The sequence below is a fragment of the Hemitrygon akajei genome, chromosome 6 (genome assembly GCF_048418815.1).
Source record: "Hemitrygon akajei chromosome 6, sHemAka1.3, whole genome shotgun sequence".
Taxonomy (NCBI): Eukaryota; Metazoa; Chordata; class Chondrichthyes; order Myliobatiformes; family Dasyatidae; genus Hemitrygon; species Hemitrygon akajei.
The window spans coordinates 78,242,556-78,264,115 of record NC_133129.1 but is presented as its reverse complement, the minus strand read 5'-3'; the positions used below and the strand labels follow the sequence as shown (position 1 = coordinate 78,264,115).

The window sequence follows — 21,560 nt, the reverse complement described above, 5'->3', positions numbered from 1 at the left end:
AATTTTAGGTGCAAAACGAGAAGAACTCGCGGCATACATACTCTAGGCATTCGTACTTGGTGTCAACAGGCTAACCAAAGAGACTATTGTGGACCAGTTCAAAAGAGCTGAATAAATATTTTATTTTCACTTCATTTAGTTCTCTTTCCTGAGTTTGTTCAAATAGAGCTGACTTTAATGTAATTTCACCTCAAGATGATCACAATTGAGCAGCTGGTGGGTCCTGAGACACTGCCTTAGCAAATTGAAAGGGCATGTTTGAAATTAACCCTTGGGATAATTGAGCATACTTGGCTGATTTTAATGGAGGCATTGACCCACTTACTTTAAATACTCAGAAGTGTCACAAATAGAAGTTTCATGGGTCTTCAGTTAAGAAAGGCAATCATGATATTTTTTCTTTCTATTTTGAGCAGGTGCCTCTTGGGGACTATTAATATGAATAATGCAGTTTTGCTAGAATATAGTTAACTCCAGAAAAAAATATGCATGCATTGACTATTATATTTGTTCAACAAAAGTTTATTCTGAATTCATTAAGGGGAAGGATAGAATAAATAAAGGACTGCTTAATATTAGGTCTGAGTTCCTGACTTACAAAATGATGTTTAAGATGGTAGTGAAAAGATTCCTTCTTTAAAGAACATCCTTGTCAGTCCTTCAATTTCAGTGACAGAAGTTAGTTTTATTTATTCATGGGATGTCAGAGTCTTTAGCAAGCCCAATCTTTATTGCTTGTCTCTAATTGCCTTTGACAAGGCAGTAGCGAGCCAGCTTCTTGTTGTCCTTTTTGTTGAAGAGAATTCCACAGTGCTTTTTGGCAGAGAGTGGCAATTAAGGAATGGCAATACACTCAGTAGCCACTTTATTATGTATCTGCTGTACCTTCTTCTCTGACCTCTCTCATTATTAAGGTGTTTTCACCCATAGATCTGCTGCTCACTGGATTTTTGCACTATTCTCTGGAAACTCTAGAGACTCTTGTACATAAAAATCCCTCAGCAGTCCCTGAGCTATTCAAACCAACCCATCTGGCACCAACAATCATTCCATGGTCAAAGTCACTTAGATCAGATTCCTTCCCATTCTGATGTTTGGTCTGTACAACCATTGGACCTCTTGACCATGTCTGCATGCTTTTATGCATTGAGTTGATGCCATGCATTTAGATGATTAAGCATTTTCATTACCTAATAAAGTAGCCACTGATTGTATATTTCCAATTCAGGATGGCTTGTGACTGAGAAGAGAATCTGCATCCATTGTTCCCCACTCTTTCTAGACGGTAAAAGTTATGGATTTGAAGGTTCTGGTAAAGAAACCTTGGTAGGTAGATTGTGAAATGAGTGAACATTTAGGTGGAGAATTAGACTGGAGTTTTATAAAGCTGCAAAATAACTTTTCAATTCTTGAACTCATTTCCTCCGCAGTAAAAGGTAAGCATGCCATATGCCTTCTTTTTCAACTCTGTAGCCACTTTCAGGGAGCTATGTACTTGGACCCCAAGCTCCCTCTGCTCCTCAACACTGTTAAGAGTATTGCCATTACTGTGTTTTACACTGACTTAATTTTTACTTTATTCCAATGGGAACAATATTCAGTATACATGCAGTAACTTACTTTTAAGAGTGGTGTTATGCCTGCAGTCCCCTCCTTTGTGAGAATCGCAAGATCACTATTGAGTCAATTCAGGAGACACAGGAAATGAGAGAGAGACATGCAGAATCCACAAAAGGGTTAGAATGTGTCCTGGCCTCCGAAAGGCGGACCCATTGATACCGGCTATTGTCTCTTGGAGACAGACTTGTGTATTGCATCCTGGACGATGCAATCAAAGCCCCAGGAAATGAACCAAGGAGGAGGTTGGTGAAAGGATTGCATCATCCCCAACCTGATTGACACCTGAGACCCTGTGAGTCAGGATAAAAAGAGGGTCTGTGGGAACAGCCCCTCAGACGCTCCAGAAGAAACACTATCGCTCCCGTGATAGCGGGAAGCCATTCGAAAGAGGCCACGTGCATTCAGTTCCGTTGCCTGGGCCTGGTGGCTTGTAACACGGAAAACGGCTTTTAGCTAACAACGGGGAACCAACTCCCCCGACTCAAAGGACTGGCATCATAAAAGACCTGGGCAAGTTAAACCGTCTCTCTCTTAAACCCAAAACGCTGCAGCTTGAACGAACTAACAGTGACTTTTATACTTCCATCGGACAATACATTATCCCCTAGACAACGATAGAGCTATTTCTTATTGGTTATTATGATACCCGCGCTTTTAGATTTAGTATTGACAACATATATTATCTGTATGTTTGCATTGATATTATTTTTGTGTATCTTTACTAATAAATACTGTTAAAATTAGTACCATCAGACTTCAACGGACCTCTCTATCTTTGCTGGTAAGTGACCCAGTTACGGGGTACGTAACAGTGGTTATATTTGACCTGATGCCTAAAATTATGACTAGATCCAATCAGACTAAATGCCAATGCAAGACCACAGCTCTGCTAGCAGGTCAGTAAGGTAAGTGAGCCCTATATAATTAACTAGATGGTTCAATGTGTGAGCTGGGCAACTTAAATGGTCAGTTCTAGAATATAATTTATCTGATGTGTAAATTCAAGGTTATAACATTTCAAGTTTAATTCATTTGTCAAGTAAGAGGTACTGTATATGAGAATGAAAAAGGAATAACATCGTAACCCCAGTGGTATCTTCCAAATTGAACCAAAGCAGCTGTTGATGTAACAGAGAAATAATTGGGGAGTAATACCAGAGAGGATTTGAAACAGGGATTGCTCCACATACCCAACAAAAAGCCAGGTTTAAATAGATATCATGCAAGAACAGTTTAAGAAGGGCAAGGAATCTGCAGAAGTTTTTGATTTGGGACAAGAAGGCAGCAGGAGAGCACCTAAGGATTTCCAGCGGGAAGACATTTTGAGTTCTTGGGGGAAGAGAGAGGCCAGACTGTGCAGGCACGTGACATCAACAAGTTGAGTGCGAACAGTTTAAAAAGAAGGCAGCCATATCCAGCGGGCAGTGGAGTGAGAGGCAGCAGAGTGAAAGGGCTTTGGTTCAATGGGCTTTGGCGGTAACGGGACGAGGCGAGGCAGTTGTTGATTGCAAAAGGAGGTAGTATGTGTGTGAGGCTGGTTTTCTGGGGTCGGTGTCAGATGTGGGCGGTCCTGGAGTCTCCTGGCGTCCCGGATGGCCACATCTGCACCCAGTGCATTGAGATGCAACTCCTAAGGGACCATGTTAGGAAACTGGAGATGTAGCTCGATGACCTTCATTTGGTCAGGGAGAGTGAGGAGGTGATAGAGAGGAGTTACAGGTGGTCACTCCGGGGCCACGGGGGACAGAGAAGTGGGTCACAGTCAGGAGAGGGAAGGGGAAGAGTCAGGTACTAGAGAGTACCCCTGTGGCTGTACCCCTTGACAATAAGTACTCCTGTTTGAGTACTGTAGGGGGGGGGGGGGACAGCCTACCTGGGGAAGTGACAGTGGCCGTGCCTCTGGCACAGAGTCTGGCCCTGTGGCTCAGAAGGGTAGGGAAAGGAAGAGGAAGGCAGTAGTGATAGGGGACTCTATAGTCAGGGGTTCAGACAGGCAATTCTGTGGACGCAGGAAAGAAACTCAGATGGTAGTTTGCCTCCCAGCTGCCAAGGTCCGGGATGTTTCTAATCGCGTCCAAGATATCCTGCGGTGGGAGGGAGAACAGTCAGAGGTCGTGGTACATATTGGGACCAATGACATAGGTAGGAAAAGGGAAGAGGTCCTGAAAGAAGACTACAGGGAGTTAGGAAGGAAGTTGAAAAGCAGGACCTCAAAGGTAGTAATCTCGGGATTACTGCCTGTGCCACGCGACACTGAGAATAGGAATAGAATGAGGTGGAGGATAAATGCGTGGCTGAGGGAATGGCTCAGGGGGCAGGGATTCAGATTTCTGGATCATTGGGACCTCTTTTGGGGCGGGTGTGACCTGTACAAAAAGGACGGGTTGCACTTGAATCCCAGGGGGACCAATATGCTGGCGGGCAGGTTTGATAGAGCTGTTAGGGAGGGTTTAAACTAGTTTGGCAGGGGGGTGGGAATCAGAATGTGAGTGCAGGGATTAAGGTAGAAGGACAAGGGCATGATGCCAAGAGTTCTGAGTTGATGAGGAAGGACAGGCAGGGGATGAAACATAATTGTAGCCAGTTAAGGGGGTTGGAACGTGTCTATTTCAATGCTAGGAGTATTAGGAACAAGGAGGATGAACTTACATCATGGATTAGTACGTGGAACTACGATGTTGTGGCCGTTACTGAAACTTGGTTGGAGGAAGGGCAGGATTGGATGATGCAGGTCCCGGGGTTCAGGTGTTTCAAAAGGAATAGGATGGGAGGTAGAAAGTGGGGGGGAGTAGCATTGCTGGTCAGGGATAGTATCACGGCTACAGAAAGGGAGGACGCTGCAGAGGGAGTGTCCATTGAGTCATTCTGGGTGGAAGTCAGAAATAGGAAGGGATCAATCACTGTGCTGCGAGTAGTCTATAGGCCCCCAAATAGCCCTCGGGACACCGAGGAGCAGATAAGCAGGCAGATTTTAGAATGGAGCAGGAAATACAGGGTAGTTGTTATGGGTGATTTCAACTTCCCTCATATTGACTGGCACCTTGTGAGTGCAAGGGGGATAGATAGGGCTGAATTTGTCAGGTGTGTTCAAGAAGGATTCCTGACACAGTATGTGGACAGGCCGACGAGAGGAGAGGCTATATTGGATCTAGTTCTGGGTAATGAACCAGTTCAGGTGACAGAACTCTTGGTGGGGGAGGATTTTGCTGAGAGTGACCACAACTCCCTTAGCTTCAGCATAGCTATGGAAAGGGATAAAATCAGATGAAATGGTAAAGTGCTTAACTGGGGAAGGGCTAACTTTGAAGGGATGAGGCAGGAACAAGTGAGAGTAAATTGGAAATAGATGTTCAAAGAGAAAAGCACAGAAATAATGTGGGAGAAGTTTAGGGACCACTTGAGCTGGGTTCAGGATAGGTTTGTCCCACTGAGGCAAGGAAAAAATAGTAGGAAAAGGGAACCGTGGCTGACGAAACTCGTGAGGCAACTCGTTAAGAGGAAAAAGGAAGCATATGTTAGATATAAGAAGCAGGAAGTAGGAGGGGCTTATGAGAAATATAGGGTAGCCAGGAAGGAGCTAAAGAAAGGACTTAGGAGAGCTCGAAGGGGGCATGAGAAGGCCTTGGCATGTAGGATTAAGGAGAACCCCAAGGCGTTCTATGCATATATGAAGAACAGGAGGATGACAAGAACGAAGGTGGAACCGCTAAAGGATAAAGAGGGCAACATGTGCCTAGAGGCGGAGGAGGTCGGGGAGGTCCTAAATGAATACTTTGCTTCAGCATTCACAAGTGAAAAGGATCTTGATCAGGGTGAGGTCAAAATAGAGCAGGCCTGTGTACTGGGCAATGTGGAGATTACGGAAGAAGTGTTGGATCTTCTTAAAAACATCAAGATTGATAAATCCCAGGGCTGGATATGATACATCCCAGGTTGTTGTGGGAATTGAGAGAAGAGATTGCTGGAGCATTAGCTATGATCTTTGAATCCTCTTTGGCTACAGGAGAAGTGCCGGAGGACTGGAGAATGGCAAATGTAGTTCCCTAGTTTAAAAAAGGTAATAGGGAGAAACCTGGGAACTATTGACCAATGAGTCTTATGTCAGTGGTCTGCAAACTACTGGAAAGGATTCTTCAGGATAGGATCTATGAGAATTTGGAAAGTACAGTCTACTCATGGATAGTCAACATGGCTTTGTGAAGGGAAGATCATGCCTCATGAGCCTGATTGAGTTTTTTGAAGAGGTAACAAAAGAAATTGATGAGGGTAGGGCAGTGAATGTGGTCTACATGGACTTTAGCAAGGCATTTGACAAGGTCCCTCATGAGAGACTCATTCAGAAAGTCATGAGGCATGGGATAAGTAGAACCTTGCTGTTTGGATTAAAAATTGGCTTAAAGGAAGAAAGCAGAGGGTAGTTGTAGAAGGAAAGTATTCTGCCTGGAGGTCGGTGACTAGTGGAGTGCCGCAGAGATCTGTCCTGGGACCCCTGCTATTTTATAAATGACCTGGATGTAGAGGCGGAAGGATGGGTGAGTAAGTTTGCGGATGACACGAAGATTGGAGGAGTTGTGGATGGAGCTGCAGGTTGTTGAAGGATACAAGAGAATATAGACAAACTTCAGAGTTGGGCAGAAAATGGCAGATGGAGTTCAATCCAGACAAGTGTGAGGTGATGCATTTTGGAAGGACAAACCAGAAGACTGAGTACAGGATTAATGGTCAGTTACTTAAGAGTGTGGATGAACAAAGGGACCTTGGGGTTCAAATCCATACATCCCTCAAGGTTGCTGCACAGGTTGATAGGGTAGTTAAGAAGGCCTATGGGATGCTAGGCTTCATTAACAGGGGGATTGAGTTCAAGAGTAGAGAGGTCATATTGCAACTCTACAAATCTCTGGTGAGACCGCACTTAAAGTATTGTGTTCAGTTCTGGTCACCTCATTATAGGAAGGATGTGGAAGCTATGGAGAGGGTGCAGAGGAGATTTACCAGGATGTTGCCTGGATTGGAGAACAAGTCATATGAAGCAAGGTTAGCAGAGCTGGGACTTTTCTCTTTGGAGCATAGAAGAATGAGAGGGGACTTGATAGAGGTCTACAAGATTATGAGAGGCATACCTGTTCGTCAGTACCTGTTTCCCAGGGCACCAATAGCAAACACCAGAAGGCATATGTACAAAATGAAGGGAGGGAAGTTTAGGGGAGACATCAGGAGTAAATTTTTTACACAGAGGGTTGTGAGTGCCTGGAATGACTTGTCAGGGATGGTGGTGGAGGCTAAAACAATAGGGGTATTTAAGAGCCTCTTGGACAGGCACATGGATGAAAGAAAAATAGAGGGTTATGGGATAGTGTGGGTTTAGTACTTTTTTTTAGGATTATATGGGTCGGCACAACATGGAGGGCTGAAGGACCTGTACTGTGCTGTAGTGTTCCATGGTTCTATGGTTCTAAGTGCTTCTGGCAATACCTTTAATTTGCAGAAAGTAAGAAGAGGCAGAAGAAAATATATTCAGGTAGGTATATCTGAATAGGAACCAGGCAGATCATAATGTTGTTGGAGGGGAACTGATTGGATCACTGTTGCAGAAAAAAAAGCATAAAATCATGCCCCTACATCTCCCTGTCACTGTCGCATATGAAACACTCGGGTTTCCTCGGCTGCGTGCGTCTAGCGAAGACAACCTCCAACCCCGCCAAACATGTGAGATTGAGGCACGAGGTCCCCACAACCCCTTGTTTGTGTGGATGTTGTGTAATTCGCTACCGTTACAAATAAATGCCACGAGATAACAGACAATACACTGCATACGATTAAATGAATTATATTTATGAATCTTAATGAAAGGGTTAGTAAAAAAAAACAAAAAAAGAAGAGGGCCCATTCTAATTAAAGAGTCAAATGTGCGCAGGTTGGAGCTCATCTTGAACTTCTCTGACACTCATGTTCTGGACCCTCAGTAAACATGAAAGCACACACCACCTAGCAAACATCACCTGCCATCTATCTCCAATAAACAGTCTACGACCGATTCTCCCCAGCCTCTTCTCTCTTCATCTCCGCTTGAAAAAAGCCCAAGACCAACCTTATTGTCTCTCACCAAGAAAAATTTCCTGCTAACTAGATGGCACACATTCCACATCATCCCTTATCTTCAACAATAAACCAAACAGGTTGAAAGCAGAACAGACAGCTCTTACAGAGCTGCTAAACGAAATACCTACAGTATAACAGCAAAAATGTGAACCAGAGCACTACACGTATCTTCAGATCACCAACAGTGAATACCTGTATCTATTTACACAACACGAGGTCCTCTTCTACCTGACTCCCTGCACATCTATATTTTTACTACTGAATGTATGTCATAAACATGCTGAACACCAGCTCAAAAAACTGGGAAATTACTGCTAACACTTGGCATCTCTGACATCTGGCTGTTGAGCAGTGATCACATGTGCAGAATTACACAACTCAGTTGCTGGGAAAAATCTTGCAAATCTCACCCAAAGCTTCCAACCACTGCTAATGTGGAAAAGGAGGCCAAGCCAAAGTGGGATTCCTGAGTTCTACTAGATGTTCAACTATTGAACCTCTCGACCAGGTCTGCATGCTCTTCAGGTCATTGCGCTAAGTAAAAACTGCAAAATGTTACTCATGTCTCGATGCATCATCTAATGTACTAGGGTGGAATTATCTTTTGGATAATAATCAGGAGCTGAAATTATACCCATCCTTGCATCAATTTGCTAATGTACAATTACGCAATTTTTAACAACTGTAAAACCATGAGTAAAAGATGGTTTTCTACAACCTGCAGAAAATGCTACATCCACAAACTATATTAACACTCTTTAACAAAAGTTAAAGTTTCAGGCTATGAAATTATTATTCATATACTTTAAATACAGCACATTGCAAAAAAAATCAATTGAGAAAGTGTATTTTATACCCTTAAAGTACAATGAATGAAGTGTAAATTGCTGAGCAGGTCTCACAGAGGATAAATCTAAAACAAAAACAAAACAAAAATAGAGCATCAGATGATTGGTTTTATTTCCTGATGAACCAAATACTCTATACTTGGAATTGCAGCTCTGGGAAACGACATAATTGCAGAAATTATTTGTGTATTAAGAGCAGACATTTTAATAACCAAGATAGCAGAAGGGACCAATGGACAGATATATTTGTAATGCCTTGAGGTATCTTAGTTATGAATATAATGTTATTTTAGTCATACTCCAGCACTTTTAAGTTGCCTTTATTTTAGCTATGACACAACGACATTCAATCCTTAAACCTTGTAACTTTAAAGAGTGAGCCGGAAACAAAGTCCCAGCAGGCTTAAAGGAGTCTACAGACCAGTATCGTGAGTGGCCAGGAAGTACAGAAGCTGGGCGCTTGGTGGTTGTAGTGGGGTGTGCAGGAAACAGGGTGCGAGTGAGTGGCCAAGGAGCCTGGGAACTGTTGCCTCAACTAGAAGGGAGTTTGAAACCAGGACTGCGGCAAGAGGGTAGACAGTACGAGAATTATCAGCCAGTGCGCAAAAGATTTAACCTTGAGGATTCCGAAATGGTCAGATAGGTAATTATCAGAATTTTACAAAATAATTAAATTAAATTCAGTAAAATCTGCAATGGTGGTATTAGTTTTATGGTCTTTCTTCAAGTCTGTATGGCAGAAAAATGCACACTCTGTCATCAGGTGAGTTTTTCAGTTGATGTGGAATACATGGGGATGTGGCTGGCAGAGGCAGGCTGGTGTTTCATCCAGGTACCTAACAGATAACGCCTTGGACTTTTTTATTGACAATCTCCAAGTTCTGATATTAGGATCCACCTCACATATGGTTTTGCATGTTATACTCCAGTTTCAAAATTTGTTTCCATTGACATCAATGGAACCAGATTTCAGAACTGTGTTACAACTGTCATGTCTACTTTGCTGTGCTTTTAGCACAGTATAACCAGAGGAAGAGGGAAAATCGAGGAAAAAATGGCATTTTATACTACATTATCTACGTCAGGTTATTCCTAAATTGTAATATATCTATATTCCTTTTACAATTTTGACAGTATTAAGGATCATGTAAGCTACAATGCAATGACTTCTGTTTTTTGTGAGAAAGTTCCATATAAAAACCTTTGTAAAATTGCTGTTTGTATGAAAGCTATTTGTGCATTCATACAATGTATAAAAAGTGAATTTTATATTCTATCTCAGAGAGATTTAAGGGTCAAGCTCAAATATAAGAAACACGGTCAAGAATAGGTTATATGGCTCTTGGGCCTCTCCAATTAAATAAATAATTCCAAAGCTTACATCTATACTCTCCTACCCAGTCTCCATAGCCATCTACCCATTTCAATCTTGATTCTTCTCTGTGAATGATCTTCTGCAACCCTCATTTCTGTTTATCTCAGTTTTAAATTGAACTGTCTCTTATCTTGAAACCATGCTCCAATTCTAAGCTATTTAGTTTAAGGAAAATGCCTCTTGGCATCTACCTGGTACATCCTTCTCTGTATTTTTCAGTTCCGAGTGACATTTTCTCTCATTCTTCTTAACTTAGGCAAACATAAATCAATCTTCAACAAACACGAGGAAATCTGCAGATGCTGGAAATTCAAACAACACACACAAAATGCTGGTGGAACACAGCAGGCCAGGCAGCATCTATAGCGAGAAGTGCTGTCGATGTTTCGTCAGGACCTGACGAAGGGTCTCGGCCTGAAACATCGACAGCGCTTCTTCCTATAGATGCTGCCTGGCCTGCTGTGTTCCATCAGCATTTTGTGTGTGTTGTTTCAATCTTCAACAACCTCACTTTCTAGTGTGATCTCCTCACCTCCATCTCATGACTCAATATTAGCACTGCCTCCCAGGCAGATCTATCCTTCCTTAGGGTCATAGCCCAGAAACCAGGTGTGGTCTCAAGCCACGAATGTTCACAGGAGGTTTATTTTATTCTTGCATTTAATCCCCTAACATTAAAGGCTATGATAGTGTTTACCTGCTGAACACCTTGCTATGCCTTCATGTTAACATTTCTACATTCATGATCCAACACACCCACACCCTGAAATGCATCAGTGGAAAACTGAGAAAGAATCGATGTTTGAGGTTGTGTAAATGAAGGTGTGTTGATATGATAAATGTCCTGTTCTCCATTGTAATTTTGAGTGGAAATCATAGGGTCTCACAGGACTGGAAGACTTCATTTAGCACCTAATACCCATACCTAATTAGCAGAGGAAATGCTATGGATCCATGTTATTTAAAAACATATTTTAATATCACCATTGTTCGAAGTGGACAAAATAAGTAACAAGACTAGAAGATAATCATAACAAGAACGTATTTTATTTTTAAAAAGCACACTGACGTACAATTTAACAAGGTTTGTAGATTGCAAGATAGATTAGTATATCTGTAAGGAATAAAGCCAGGATATACTGTATGCATATCAATTGTCTGAAATCTTGACTGTGATTCAAACCAATGAACTCAACTGAGACAAGCCAGCACATCATATTGAAGTGGAGACAGTACGAATGTACCACTGACAATGGATCTAATGTTCCTCATTTTTATTCTCTAAAGGTAAAGCATTTTTGAACAAGGTAACTAAATAACCAGCAACACTGATGTCAACAAGACCTAGTTGGCTGGTACATTTTAACAAAGTGGCCATCATCAGTCACTCCTCAATCAAACAATGACAAAATGTCCAAAAACAAGTGTAAATCTTTCTTGTTCTATAAAATCTTCAAAGCTGTCCCCTTTTGCCAAAAAATGATTCACTTACTAAACATGTCCATGTGTCCAGATGTGAACATTGACAGTGACTGATATGCTTTCCCTTCTTTCTGAGGAAGAATTTTTCTTTCACAAATCAAAATATAAGATATTAAAATGAATTGAGACTATAACTTTGAAAAGGTGAATACATCACATACCCACACAGGTTATTCAAAGTAAGTCCATAATGTGCAAAGATACAACTATCCTTTATAGTGATTAATAGTGATAGCATGAGCAACACACACAAAATGAAACATTTTGGTCCGAAACGTTGACTATACTCTTTTTCCATAGATGTTGCCTGGCCTGCTGATTTCCTCCAGCATTTTATGGATGTTGCTCAGATTTCCAGCATCTGCAGATTTTTTTCTTGTTAGTGATAGTGTGATGTGATTTTTACTTTGTGTCCCAAGCACCACCCATAAGTTTTAACTTCCTGAAATACACACTCAGAAGTAATTACCAATCATTTCAGTTAAAAATGGTCATCATAAATGAAAAAGTTTTAAATTTTCTATAATGCGTGCATCTAAAGAGTTTGAAATTTACAAGCAGAAGATGTTATTAAGATAGGACATTATATTGAATGGGAGAGCAGACATGAATAGCCAAATGGACTACACTTGCTTGTCTTTAAGACCCTAAGAGATGGGAGCAAAATTAGAGCATTTGAGCACACTGCCATTGGGTCATGGTTGATTTATTATCCCTCTCAGACCCCTTTTCCTGCCTCCTCCCTGTAACCTTTGATACCTTTACTAATCAAGAAACCATGAACCTCTGCTTTTTATATACTCATGATTCCACTAAATGTTCAAAGAGAGGTGTGATTAGTGGAAACTTTTTGTAGTGACTGATTCATTCAGAAGAGTGCAATCAATCTGTAATAAGGCCACTATCCAACTCTTCAATCTGTTTTTCAAAATCCATGGAAATCTGATTTGTGTGCACATAATTTACCACCAAATTCTTAGGATTGCTGACATTGGTACTTCCATGGCAATCTAATGAAAAAATCCTGCTTATTATCTATGTAGATGCATTTTCTTATGCCTTTCAAATGATTGCTTATTGGTTCTCCTTTACAACATAGTTGAATCTAGTTAACAAGTGATATATTAGTAAACCAACTCCAAAATATTAATGGACCATATCTTAGATTAATTATTATAATTCACACTGGGCATGATGACATTGCCTTCCCATTTTTGAAGTGCTGGTGCAAATATTAGTATTGATCCAAGAATGGCCACTAGCAAAAAGAGCCATAAGAAAATTCGGTCGAGAACTTGAGCTACAAATTTCCAGTCTTCCACAACCTGAACAGAGAGAAAGCACAATTAAAAACATAATCTGAACATTATCTTGGAAAACATGAGATTTATAAATGGAAGATGAAAATTAAAAACATAATCTGAACGTTATCTGGGAAAACATGAGATTTATAAATGGAAGTTTGAAATATAAACTCTATTGATAAGAGAGATGGAGTGATATACATCTACCAAGCCACCAATTCCTTCATAGACTAGGCAATTTTTCTGACATATGAGGGGATAAAGAATTTGGTGAACAGAAGATGATATGCATCAAATATTGGCAAATTAACAAACAGATTAATGAATGGCATATTGAGCAGAGATTAAGGATGAATTGATGGACTTCTGGAAAAAGAACACTGCTGCCACTTTAAAAATCTTGACCAGTCCTCTAACTATTCCTCATTTGGCATCAATTTATATTCTACAGCCTCTTGCATATTACTGAGTTGATGAATCATCTATTTTTTCTTTGAATTAAAAAAGGCATCTGACATCAATTAAGTTATGGTGCTAAGATGGATGGGCCATTTTCAAAATTTATTTTGGTTAACGGCAAAATTGTCAACCTACACTCTAAGTTCAAATGACAGGTTTCTTGGATTTGAATTTGGGACATCTAATGCATGGCATAGGAATTCCAAGCCCATATTAGAATGAGTCCTCTTGCTTTAAGATAAACAAAGAATGTATCTAAATGCTTATTATAATGCATCCCCAACTGGTCTGGACTTCAAGAAATCTTACTTTGCTGCTCTCTCATCAAACATTAGTTTTGGAGCAGATAAACATAGAATATAAAGCAGTCCAACACAGGAACAAGCCAATCTGCTCACAATTTTGTGCCAAACCAATTAAATTAGTAATCAAATGGCTAACTCTTCTGCCTATACAATGCCCATATCCTACAATTTTCCTCAAACTTATTCTTGATCTAAATGTCTCTTGAAGGTCTGATGTGTTTGCTTCTACCACCACCCCAGGCAATACCTTCCAGGCACCCACCACTCTGTATTAAAAACTTGCCCCTCACATCTCCTTTGAAATTGCTTTCTCTCTCACCTTAAGTACATGCCCTCTGGTCTAAACATTTCAACCCTTGGAAAAAGATATTCCCTGTCTACTCTATCTATATGTTTCATAGTCATATAGACCTCGACAGATTTCTATTCAGCCTCCGCCACTCCAGAGAAAACAACTCAAGTTTGTTCAGCTTCTCATTGTAACACATGCCCTCTAATCCAGGCAAGACCCTGATAAATGTCTTCTGCTCCCTCTCCTTAGTCTTGATGTCCATCCTATAATAGGGCGAACAGAATAGCATGCATTATTCCAGAAGCAGCCTGACTAGTTCTATAAAGCTGCAACATAACTTTTTGGTTTTTGAACTCAATGCCTTGACTAATAGAGGCAAGTATGCCATATACCTCTTAACCACCCTAACCACTTGTGCAGCCACTTTGAATTTGGACCACAAGATCCCTCTGCTCACGTACACTGTTAAGGATCTTGCCCTTAACACCGTACAGTCTCTTTGTTTTTGTCCTACCAAAGTGCAACACTTCACATTTGGCCAGGTTAACCTCCATCTGCCATTTCTCTGCCCACACCTGCAACTGTACTGTATCACATTGTGTTCTTTATCATTCTTCTATGCAATCCACAACACCACCAAACTTGCTAATCCACCCATCTACATTTTCATCCAGGTCACTTATATACGTCACACAAGAGCAACTTTTTGAAATAGAAAAATGAAAAGGAAATTGTGGCATACTATTTCTAAGAGAGGTCTCAGTGACTGCAATACTAAATGACCAATTATTTTTATTGCTTTAAGTTGAATCCAGATAGCCAGCATCATTAAATTAAGTTGCAATGAATAGATCTTACTGTATTGCTCGATTTTGACGACCCCCAATATTATTTTTTTGTGTACAATATCCTTACCTCACGAATGGAATGTTCCTTCTTTATGTGGCTTGAGATGTATCTGACTGATTCGGCAGCCTTTTCAAGGATGGCCACCATTGCCTTTTCATTGTTCCTAACTGAAGCATGTTGAGGATTTTCAAAGGCTTTTTGTTTTCCCTTTGGACTGCTGGGGGCACTTCCTGGACAGTGGTAGCGATCAGTATGGCCCCTCATACACAGAAGTCTGGGAAGGGTTTGAAGGAACAGCTTTTTGACCCATGGTGCCATGGGGTGGTAAGTGGTCGAGGATCGATGATGTACGTTTATAACAAAAACAGTGACAATGATCGAGAGGGTGACAAAGATCATAGTAAACAGCAAGTATTCACCAATCAAAGGGATGACCCTTGAGGAGGAAGGGATTATTTCTTCAATAAGCAGGAGGAACACAGTCAGGGAAACTAGAACTGAAGTGGATAATGAAAGTTTTTCCCCTTCATCTGATGGTGAGTAAAATACCAGGACAGTTAAGAGTGATAAACCAAGACAAGGGACAATCAGAAACAAGGTATAGAACAAAGGCAGACGCCTCAGTATAAAAGAGTAGGTGATAAATGGATAGGAATAATAACCATCCCTTCTCGTCCCTTTTATTCCAGTAGCATTTAATATTTCCCACTCTCCATTGTCAAAGAAGTCCTTCTGGTCCACATCTTCATCCACTAGAATCAGGTCGACCAATCCACCATCATAGGTCCAAGATCCAAACTTCATCGAGCAGTTCTGTTTGTCGAATGGGAAAAAGGTGACATCTATTGTGCAGGAGCTCTTGTAGCTTGCAGGAGGCGCCCACCTCACTGTCCCGTTGTATTTCACAATAGCCTTTGTCATGAGGGAGGATTCAAAATGTCCATCTGCGCTAAAGGTAACAAAACATACAGGTGAGCACAATAGAGCAGCAAGCAGCAACATGATATCTGGCTGGCTCTTGATGGATGTTTCCTATTGAAAAAAATCAAAAGATCATGGCCCCCACTTATACATATTTACCTGGCTCAGGTGCAGAGGGTCAATTCATGCATTCAAATGTGTGCTCTGAGCAGTGAATGAGATGTGGTGTGAAAAGTAGACCTCCTGCCCCAATAGCATTTGACTGAAAGCACAGTCCAAGTTGGAACTTCGTGTTTAGTTGAAGCTGTCATTAAAGTTAATGGATTTTAAATGTAATAGCCAAAGTCATTTTAGACTGTTAAAAATTAAAGGGAATCTAAAGTTAAAGAATCAAAATGTTTAAAATGCTTCTTATAATATTTTAAAACTCTTAGGAATCATTAAATACATTAAACTGAATCAAAATCCATTTGAATCCTTGTCTCCAGGTATAGAATCCAATGTATCAATGGAGTGTTAATTCCTGCACCAAATGAGCATAGGATCAGAGGCACTTGCTCAGTCTAGTGCTGGGGAATCCCAATAAGGCTCTGGATTTCACAGGAGTTCTACAGCAGAGTACAGTGATAGATTCCTCCCTCTGTTTCAGACAGCAAGTCTACAACTTTGATTTGACTATTTGACAGCTGCCGGTTCTGTTCTGATTTCCCAGCCACAGCCAGCATGACTTGGCTTCCTGCACACTGCTACACGTTTAATTTAAAATCTACCTCCAGTAGAATGTTCGTCCAGAAATACCCTGGAATCACAAGGTTTTCTAAGAGAAATCCATTCCTCTTGAGTTGTGTGAAAGTGAAAAAATGAAGGAGTGCAGATGCTGGAAGTTTGATATACAAACAGAAATTGTTGGAATGACTCAGCAAATGAGGCAGCAATCATGGAAGGAGAAATTGTCAATGTTTTGGGTTCGTGTCCTTGAGTTTGCAAACCAATTCTTGAACTTGTATTATATAAAGCACTAAAGAAGGGACTTTAATATCTATAACAGACTTTCTGAATTCAGTCCCGAGTGCATCATAGTCAATTCTCCAGGTGCATTCCTTGTGCTAATATTGAGAAAGGCAGCTAATTTCTATGCAGGACAGAAAATCTATCATAATGATGTTGCCTGATGCTGCCTTTGAACAAAAGCCTTTCTCCTGTTTTTTTTCTTGTGATGCCTAAAGTTTGGAGAGATGTACTCAATATTCATCTTTGTAGATAGCATTGTGCAAAGCAGACCTAAATATAGTAAAGATCTGGGCATGGAGAGATGATTAACTATCTTTCAAGATTCAAGGTGCAAGAATTTTTTGTCATTCCCAGTACACAAGTGTAAAGGGGAATAAAATCATTGTTACTTCAGACCCAATGCAGCACAAAATACCACATTGAGATAAAGAACACAATAATTAAAAAAAACACAATAAATCTAAATACACAAGATAGGTTATATATAGATTGTCTATATGTCCATGAAGTGATGCTTGTGTCTGTACATAAGATGACTGACAGAAAATGATATAATAGTAATGGTGAGGGATATGAAGGGATAGGTTAATGGGTAGAGGTGGTGGCCAACCTTACTGTTTGGGGACAGTAACTGTTTTTGAATCTGGTGGTCCTGGTGTGGATGCTACAGAGCCTCATTGGAATGGGACAAACAATCCATGAGCAGGGTGAGTGGACCTTTTTCCAGCACATTCCTGTATATATTTGTCCTTGATGGTGGGTAGGCTGGTGTCGGTGATACATTGGGCAGTTTTGACTACCCTTTGTAGAGCCTTTCTGTTGCCCCAGTGCAGTTTCATATCAGAGGAGATGGTTTTTAAGTCAGTGCGATACTCCAGCTGCTTTCCACAAACATTTTCCTGGGGCTGACGAACTATAAATCCAGCTAAAGGAACAATTCCAAGGTTTTGCTGACAATGAGATGAGATCATCTGGGCAGTAGTGTTATAGGAACTGTAGGAATGTTTTGAAGCAAAATTCCTCCCTCTGCCATCATGTCATAAATTGGTAGTCAGGAATAGAGCAAATGAATGGTGACTTTTGTTTCGTGCAACTTAGACTATGTCCACACTAGACCGGATAATTTTGAAAACGCTGGTTTCGCGTAAAAACGATAGGAGTCTACACTAAGCGTTTTTGAAAATACTTCTGTCCACATTAAAATGGATATTTCGGCGAATCTCCTCCTACTGCGCATGCGCAGGACACATCTACCGAAAACGAGCGACATGTTTGATGTCAAATCTCGCCGTGAAAGACTTGGTGCGCATTTGTGCAGTTACAGACTAGAAAAACTTAAACAACAGACAGCTGTTGGCTCTCACACAGGAGGACTTAAAACTAAAAAAAACCAAATACTGGAGCGTATGGAAGCAACCAACAGGGAGTTCACGGACAGTATGACCCAGCTGATGACGAACATTGAAAAAATGACTAACTCTGTTGCATTAATAAAGCACCTTGTTAAATGTATAAAACATGTCTGCATCAGTATTATCTTGTATTTTCATATAATGTTACATTAGGCTGTGACACATCTATTGTCAGAGAAGTACTTGCATAAATAGGTAAACCACCTTCATATGAGCAAGGACAGAAAACAGGACAAAGTGAGTATACTTATTTATTTAGTAAGTTATGGGTCAAAGTATTTGGTGAGTACATTTCTAACTCTTCTGGCTTCAGTCTCATTGCCGTCTGTTCTGTAATTATTAGGTTGCGTTCAAGAAAACAATGAAATGGCGTGCTGCCGTCACCATCTGTTCCGGCATGTTATGACAGCATTTTTAGATTTCTCCAGTTATCCTATCCACACTGCTCCAGCCAATCCGGCGTTTTCAAATTTATACACTCTGGAGGGCGTTTTAGAAAAGCTCCGTTTTCAGGAGAGGAAAACACCATTTTAGTGTGGACGGAGGGTCAAAACGAAGAGAAAAAACTCGGTTATGGATTTATCCGGTCTAGTGTGGAAGTAGCCTCAAATCCGTCACCTGGAGCAGGCCTGAGGGGCTCTACAGCTTATTCCTCAGGCCCTGCCAGAGAACAACTTCACACCTTCAGCAAGTACCTGTGGAATGCTGAACAGACATCAAAAGAGTATGGGGAGAATTTCAAAGTTCAAAGTAATATCAAAGTACATATATGTTACTGTACACAACCCGGAGATTCATTTTCTTGCAAGCATACTTAATAAATCAATAATAGAATAATAAACATAATAGAATCAATGAAAAACTGCACCAACTTGGGCATTCAACCAGTGTGCAAAAGACAACAAAATGTGCAAATACAAAAAGAAAGAATAATAATAATAAATAAATAAGCAATAAATATTGAGAACACGAGATAAAGAGTTCTTGAAAGTGAGTCCATACGTTTTAGACAAATCACCATTTTCTTCAGCATTTTGTGTAAAGATGCTGCCTAGCCTACTGAGTTCCACAAGCATTTGTATGTCTTCCATTGGTTGTGGGAACATTTCAATAATGGAGCAAGGGAAGTTGAGTGAAGTTACTGAATCCCATTTGGTTCAAGAGCCTGATGGTTGAGGGGTAATAACTGTTCCTGAACCTGGTGGTTATCTGACTACCAGGAGAAGATGAATCTCAGAGGTATATACTGCATACATACTTTGATAGTGAATTAACCTTTGAACCTTTGCTGTGAATCCTGAGGCTCCTATTGCTTTGTTGTTCTTCTGTTGGTGCCTTTGAAACTGCCCTACTCTAGCTTTTATTTCTCTGCCTCTAGCCTCATGCACTGTTCCAATGTGGCCTAATGTGATTTTGAGGAACAGCATTTATCCAAGAGGTTATCAGTCAGTAAGTGTTGACTCTGTTTTCCTCTCTCCACAGATAATATCTGGGAGTTTCCTGCATGCCCTCAATTTTCAGTTACTTCAGTGATATATATCTCACAAATACCTGATTATCTCTCATTGGATCCTCTCTTCACCTTTTATTGAAGCATATCCTTAAAAAAAAGTACTAAACCCACACTACCCCGTAACCATCTGTTTTTTCATCCATGTGCCTGTCCAAGAGGCTCTTAAATACCCCTAATGTTTTAGTTGGCACCACCATCCCTGGCAAGTCATTCCAGGCACCCACAACCCTCTGTGTAAAAAAACTTACCCCTGAAGTCTCCCCTAAACTTCCCTCCTTTAACTTTGTATGTATGCCCTCTGGTGTTTGCTATTCATGCCCTGGGAAACAGGTACTGACTATCCATCCTGTCTATGCCTCTCATAATCTTGTAGACCTCTATCAAGTCCCCTCTCATCCTTCTATGCTCCAAAGAGAAAAGTCCCAGCTCTGCTAACCTTGCCTCATAAGTCTTGTTTTCCAATCCAGGCAACATCCTGGTAAATCTCCTCTGCACCCTCTCCATAGCGTCCACATCCTTCCTATAATGAGGTGACCAGAACTGAACACAATACTCTAAGTGTGGTCTCGCCAGAGATTTGTAGAGTTGCAACATGACCTCTCTACTCTTGAACTCAATCCCCCTGTTAATGAAGCCTAGCATCCCATAGGCCTTCTTAACTACCCTATCAACCTGTGCAGTGACCTTGAGGGATGTATGGATTTGAACCCCAAGGTCCCTCTGTTCATCCACACTCTTGAGTAACCGACCATTAACCCTGTACTCAGCCTTCTGGTTTGTCCTTCCAAAATGCATCACCTCCCACTTAGCTGATCAACTGAAATTAGTAAGCTTTCATCCCCATTTCTGAAATTCCTGAGCAAAATTTTAGAAGCAAAGTATAATGATTGCTCCATTGTGTTGTGTGTTTAACAGCCATTACACAGCATGAATTTCCACACTGTAATTTCTAAAATTACCTTGTTATTTAAGCATCACTAACGCAATTTTTGCAACTAGTGTGTATTTGCATAAGGAAGACAAAGCAGAATTTTCCCTCCTACTCCGCCTTGAATTTTTAGCTAGCTTGTCATTTTCTAGGGGATTAACAGTCTGACTTCATATCTCTTGTCGACTGAATATGTAACTGAATCTTGTCCTTTCCACCATTTTCAAAAATCAAGGGATTACAGAATTTTGTTTTTTTTGTGACAACCCTTGTGCTTCTACTGTATGCACACTGTTTGAATATGGATCAAGTATTGGCATGTATTACAAAGGCATATCCTACCATCAGCCAGCTCTGAACCGATGTCTCCATTCTGAAGACCGCTGAACACAGGTTGTCTCATCGACTTATTCTCCCATCTTTCAGTGTCAACCTTGTAACTTAACAATTTTTTGATTCTGCCAATGTCCATCACATAAACTATTACTCCCTTTGTCAAAATAGATTAAGAGCTCGGAGCAGTTTCAACATCATGTCAGATCATATGAGGGACGTAGCAGAACAAAGAAAAGTTTCTTTTTAATAAAGTTGTGTGGTTTTTATACATTATCCCACTCTGAAGAAGTAAACTTCTTTAACTTCTTTAAAGAACATAGCAAAGAAGATATACCTGCATATATCATAACAGGAACAATGGAGAGGAAATTTGGTAGGGTAAATGGTCAGATAAATTTCTATAGCGTACCACGGTATTGTAACAGTTTCTGCAACATTATTACAACTTGGGGCATCAGAGTTTGGAGTTCAATTCCAACGTCCTCTGTAAGCAGGTTTTTACATTCCTTCCTCTTTGTGGCAAGATGTTCCTCCGGGTCTTTCGGTTTCCTCCCACAATCCAAAGACATGCCGGTTAGTAGTCTAATTGGTCATTGTAAATTGTCCTGTGATTACGCTGTTGAAGCGGTGGGTTCCTGAGTAGCACTAGAAGGGCCTATCCCATGCTATCTCCAGATAAATAATTGGCTTGAAGAATAAATATTAATCCATGACCCTGTCCTGCTCCAGTGTGAACAGTGCTCTGGAAATATTTTATGTGCCCCTGACAGGGTGAACAGAACTTGGCTGTAACCTACGCTTATGCC

General features: G+C 40.7%; 1 protein-coding gene across 2 annotated transcripts in view; it reads right to left on the bottom strand.

Annotated features, from left to right (window-relative positions):
* Positions 1-10,991: 10,991 nt before the first annotated feature.
* Positions 10,992-21,560, bottom strand: part of LOC140729176 (neuronal acetylcholine receptor subunit beta-3-like) — a 29,275-nt gene continuing 18,706 nt past the window's right edge. For both annotated transcript variants that reach the window (XM_073048648.1, XM_073048649.1), the window contains exons 5-6: positions 14,700-15,582; positions 10,992-12,749 (exon numbers count right to left, since the gene is read on the bottom strand). In XM_073048648.1, coding sequence (XP_072904749.1) covers positions 12,591-12,749; positions 14,700-15,582 — 1,042 coding nt within the window. In that variant the 3' untranslated portion in view covers positions 10,992-12,590. The remainder of the gene's footprint in view (positions 12,750-14,699; positions 15,583-21,560) is intronic.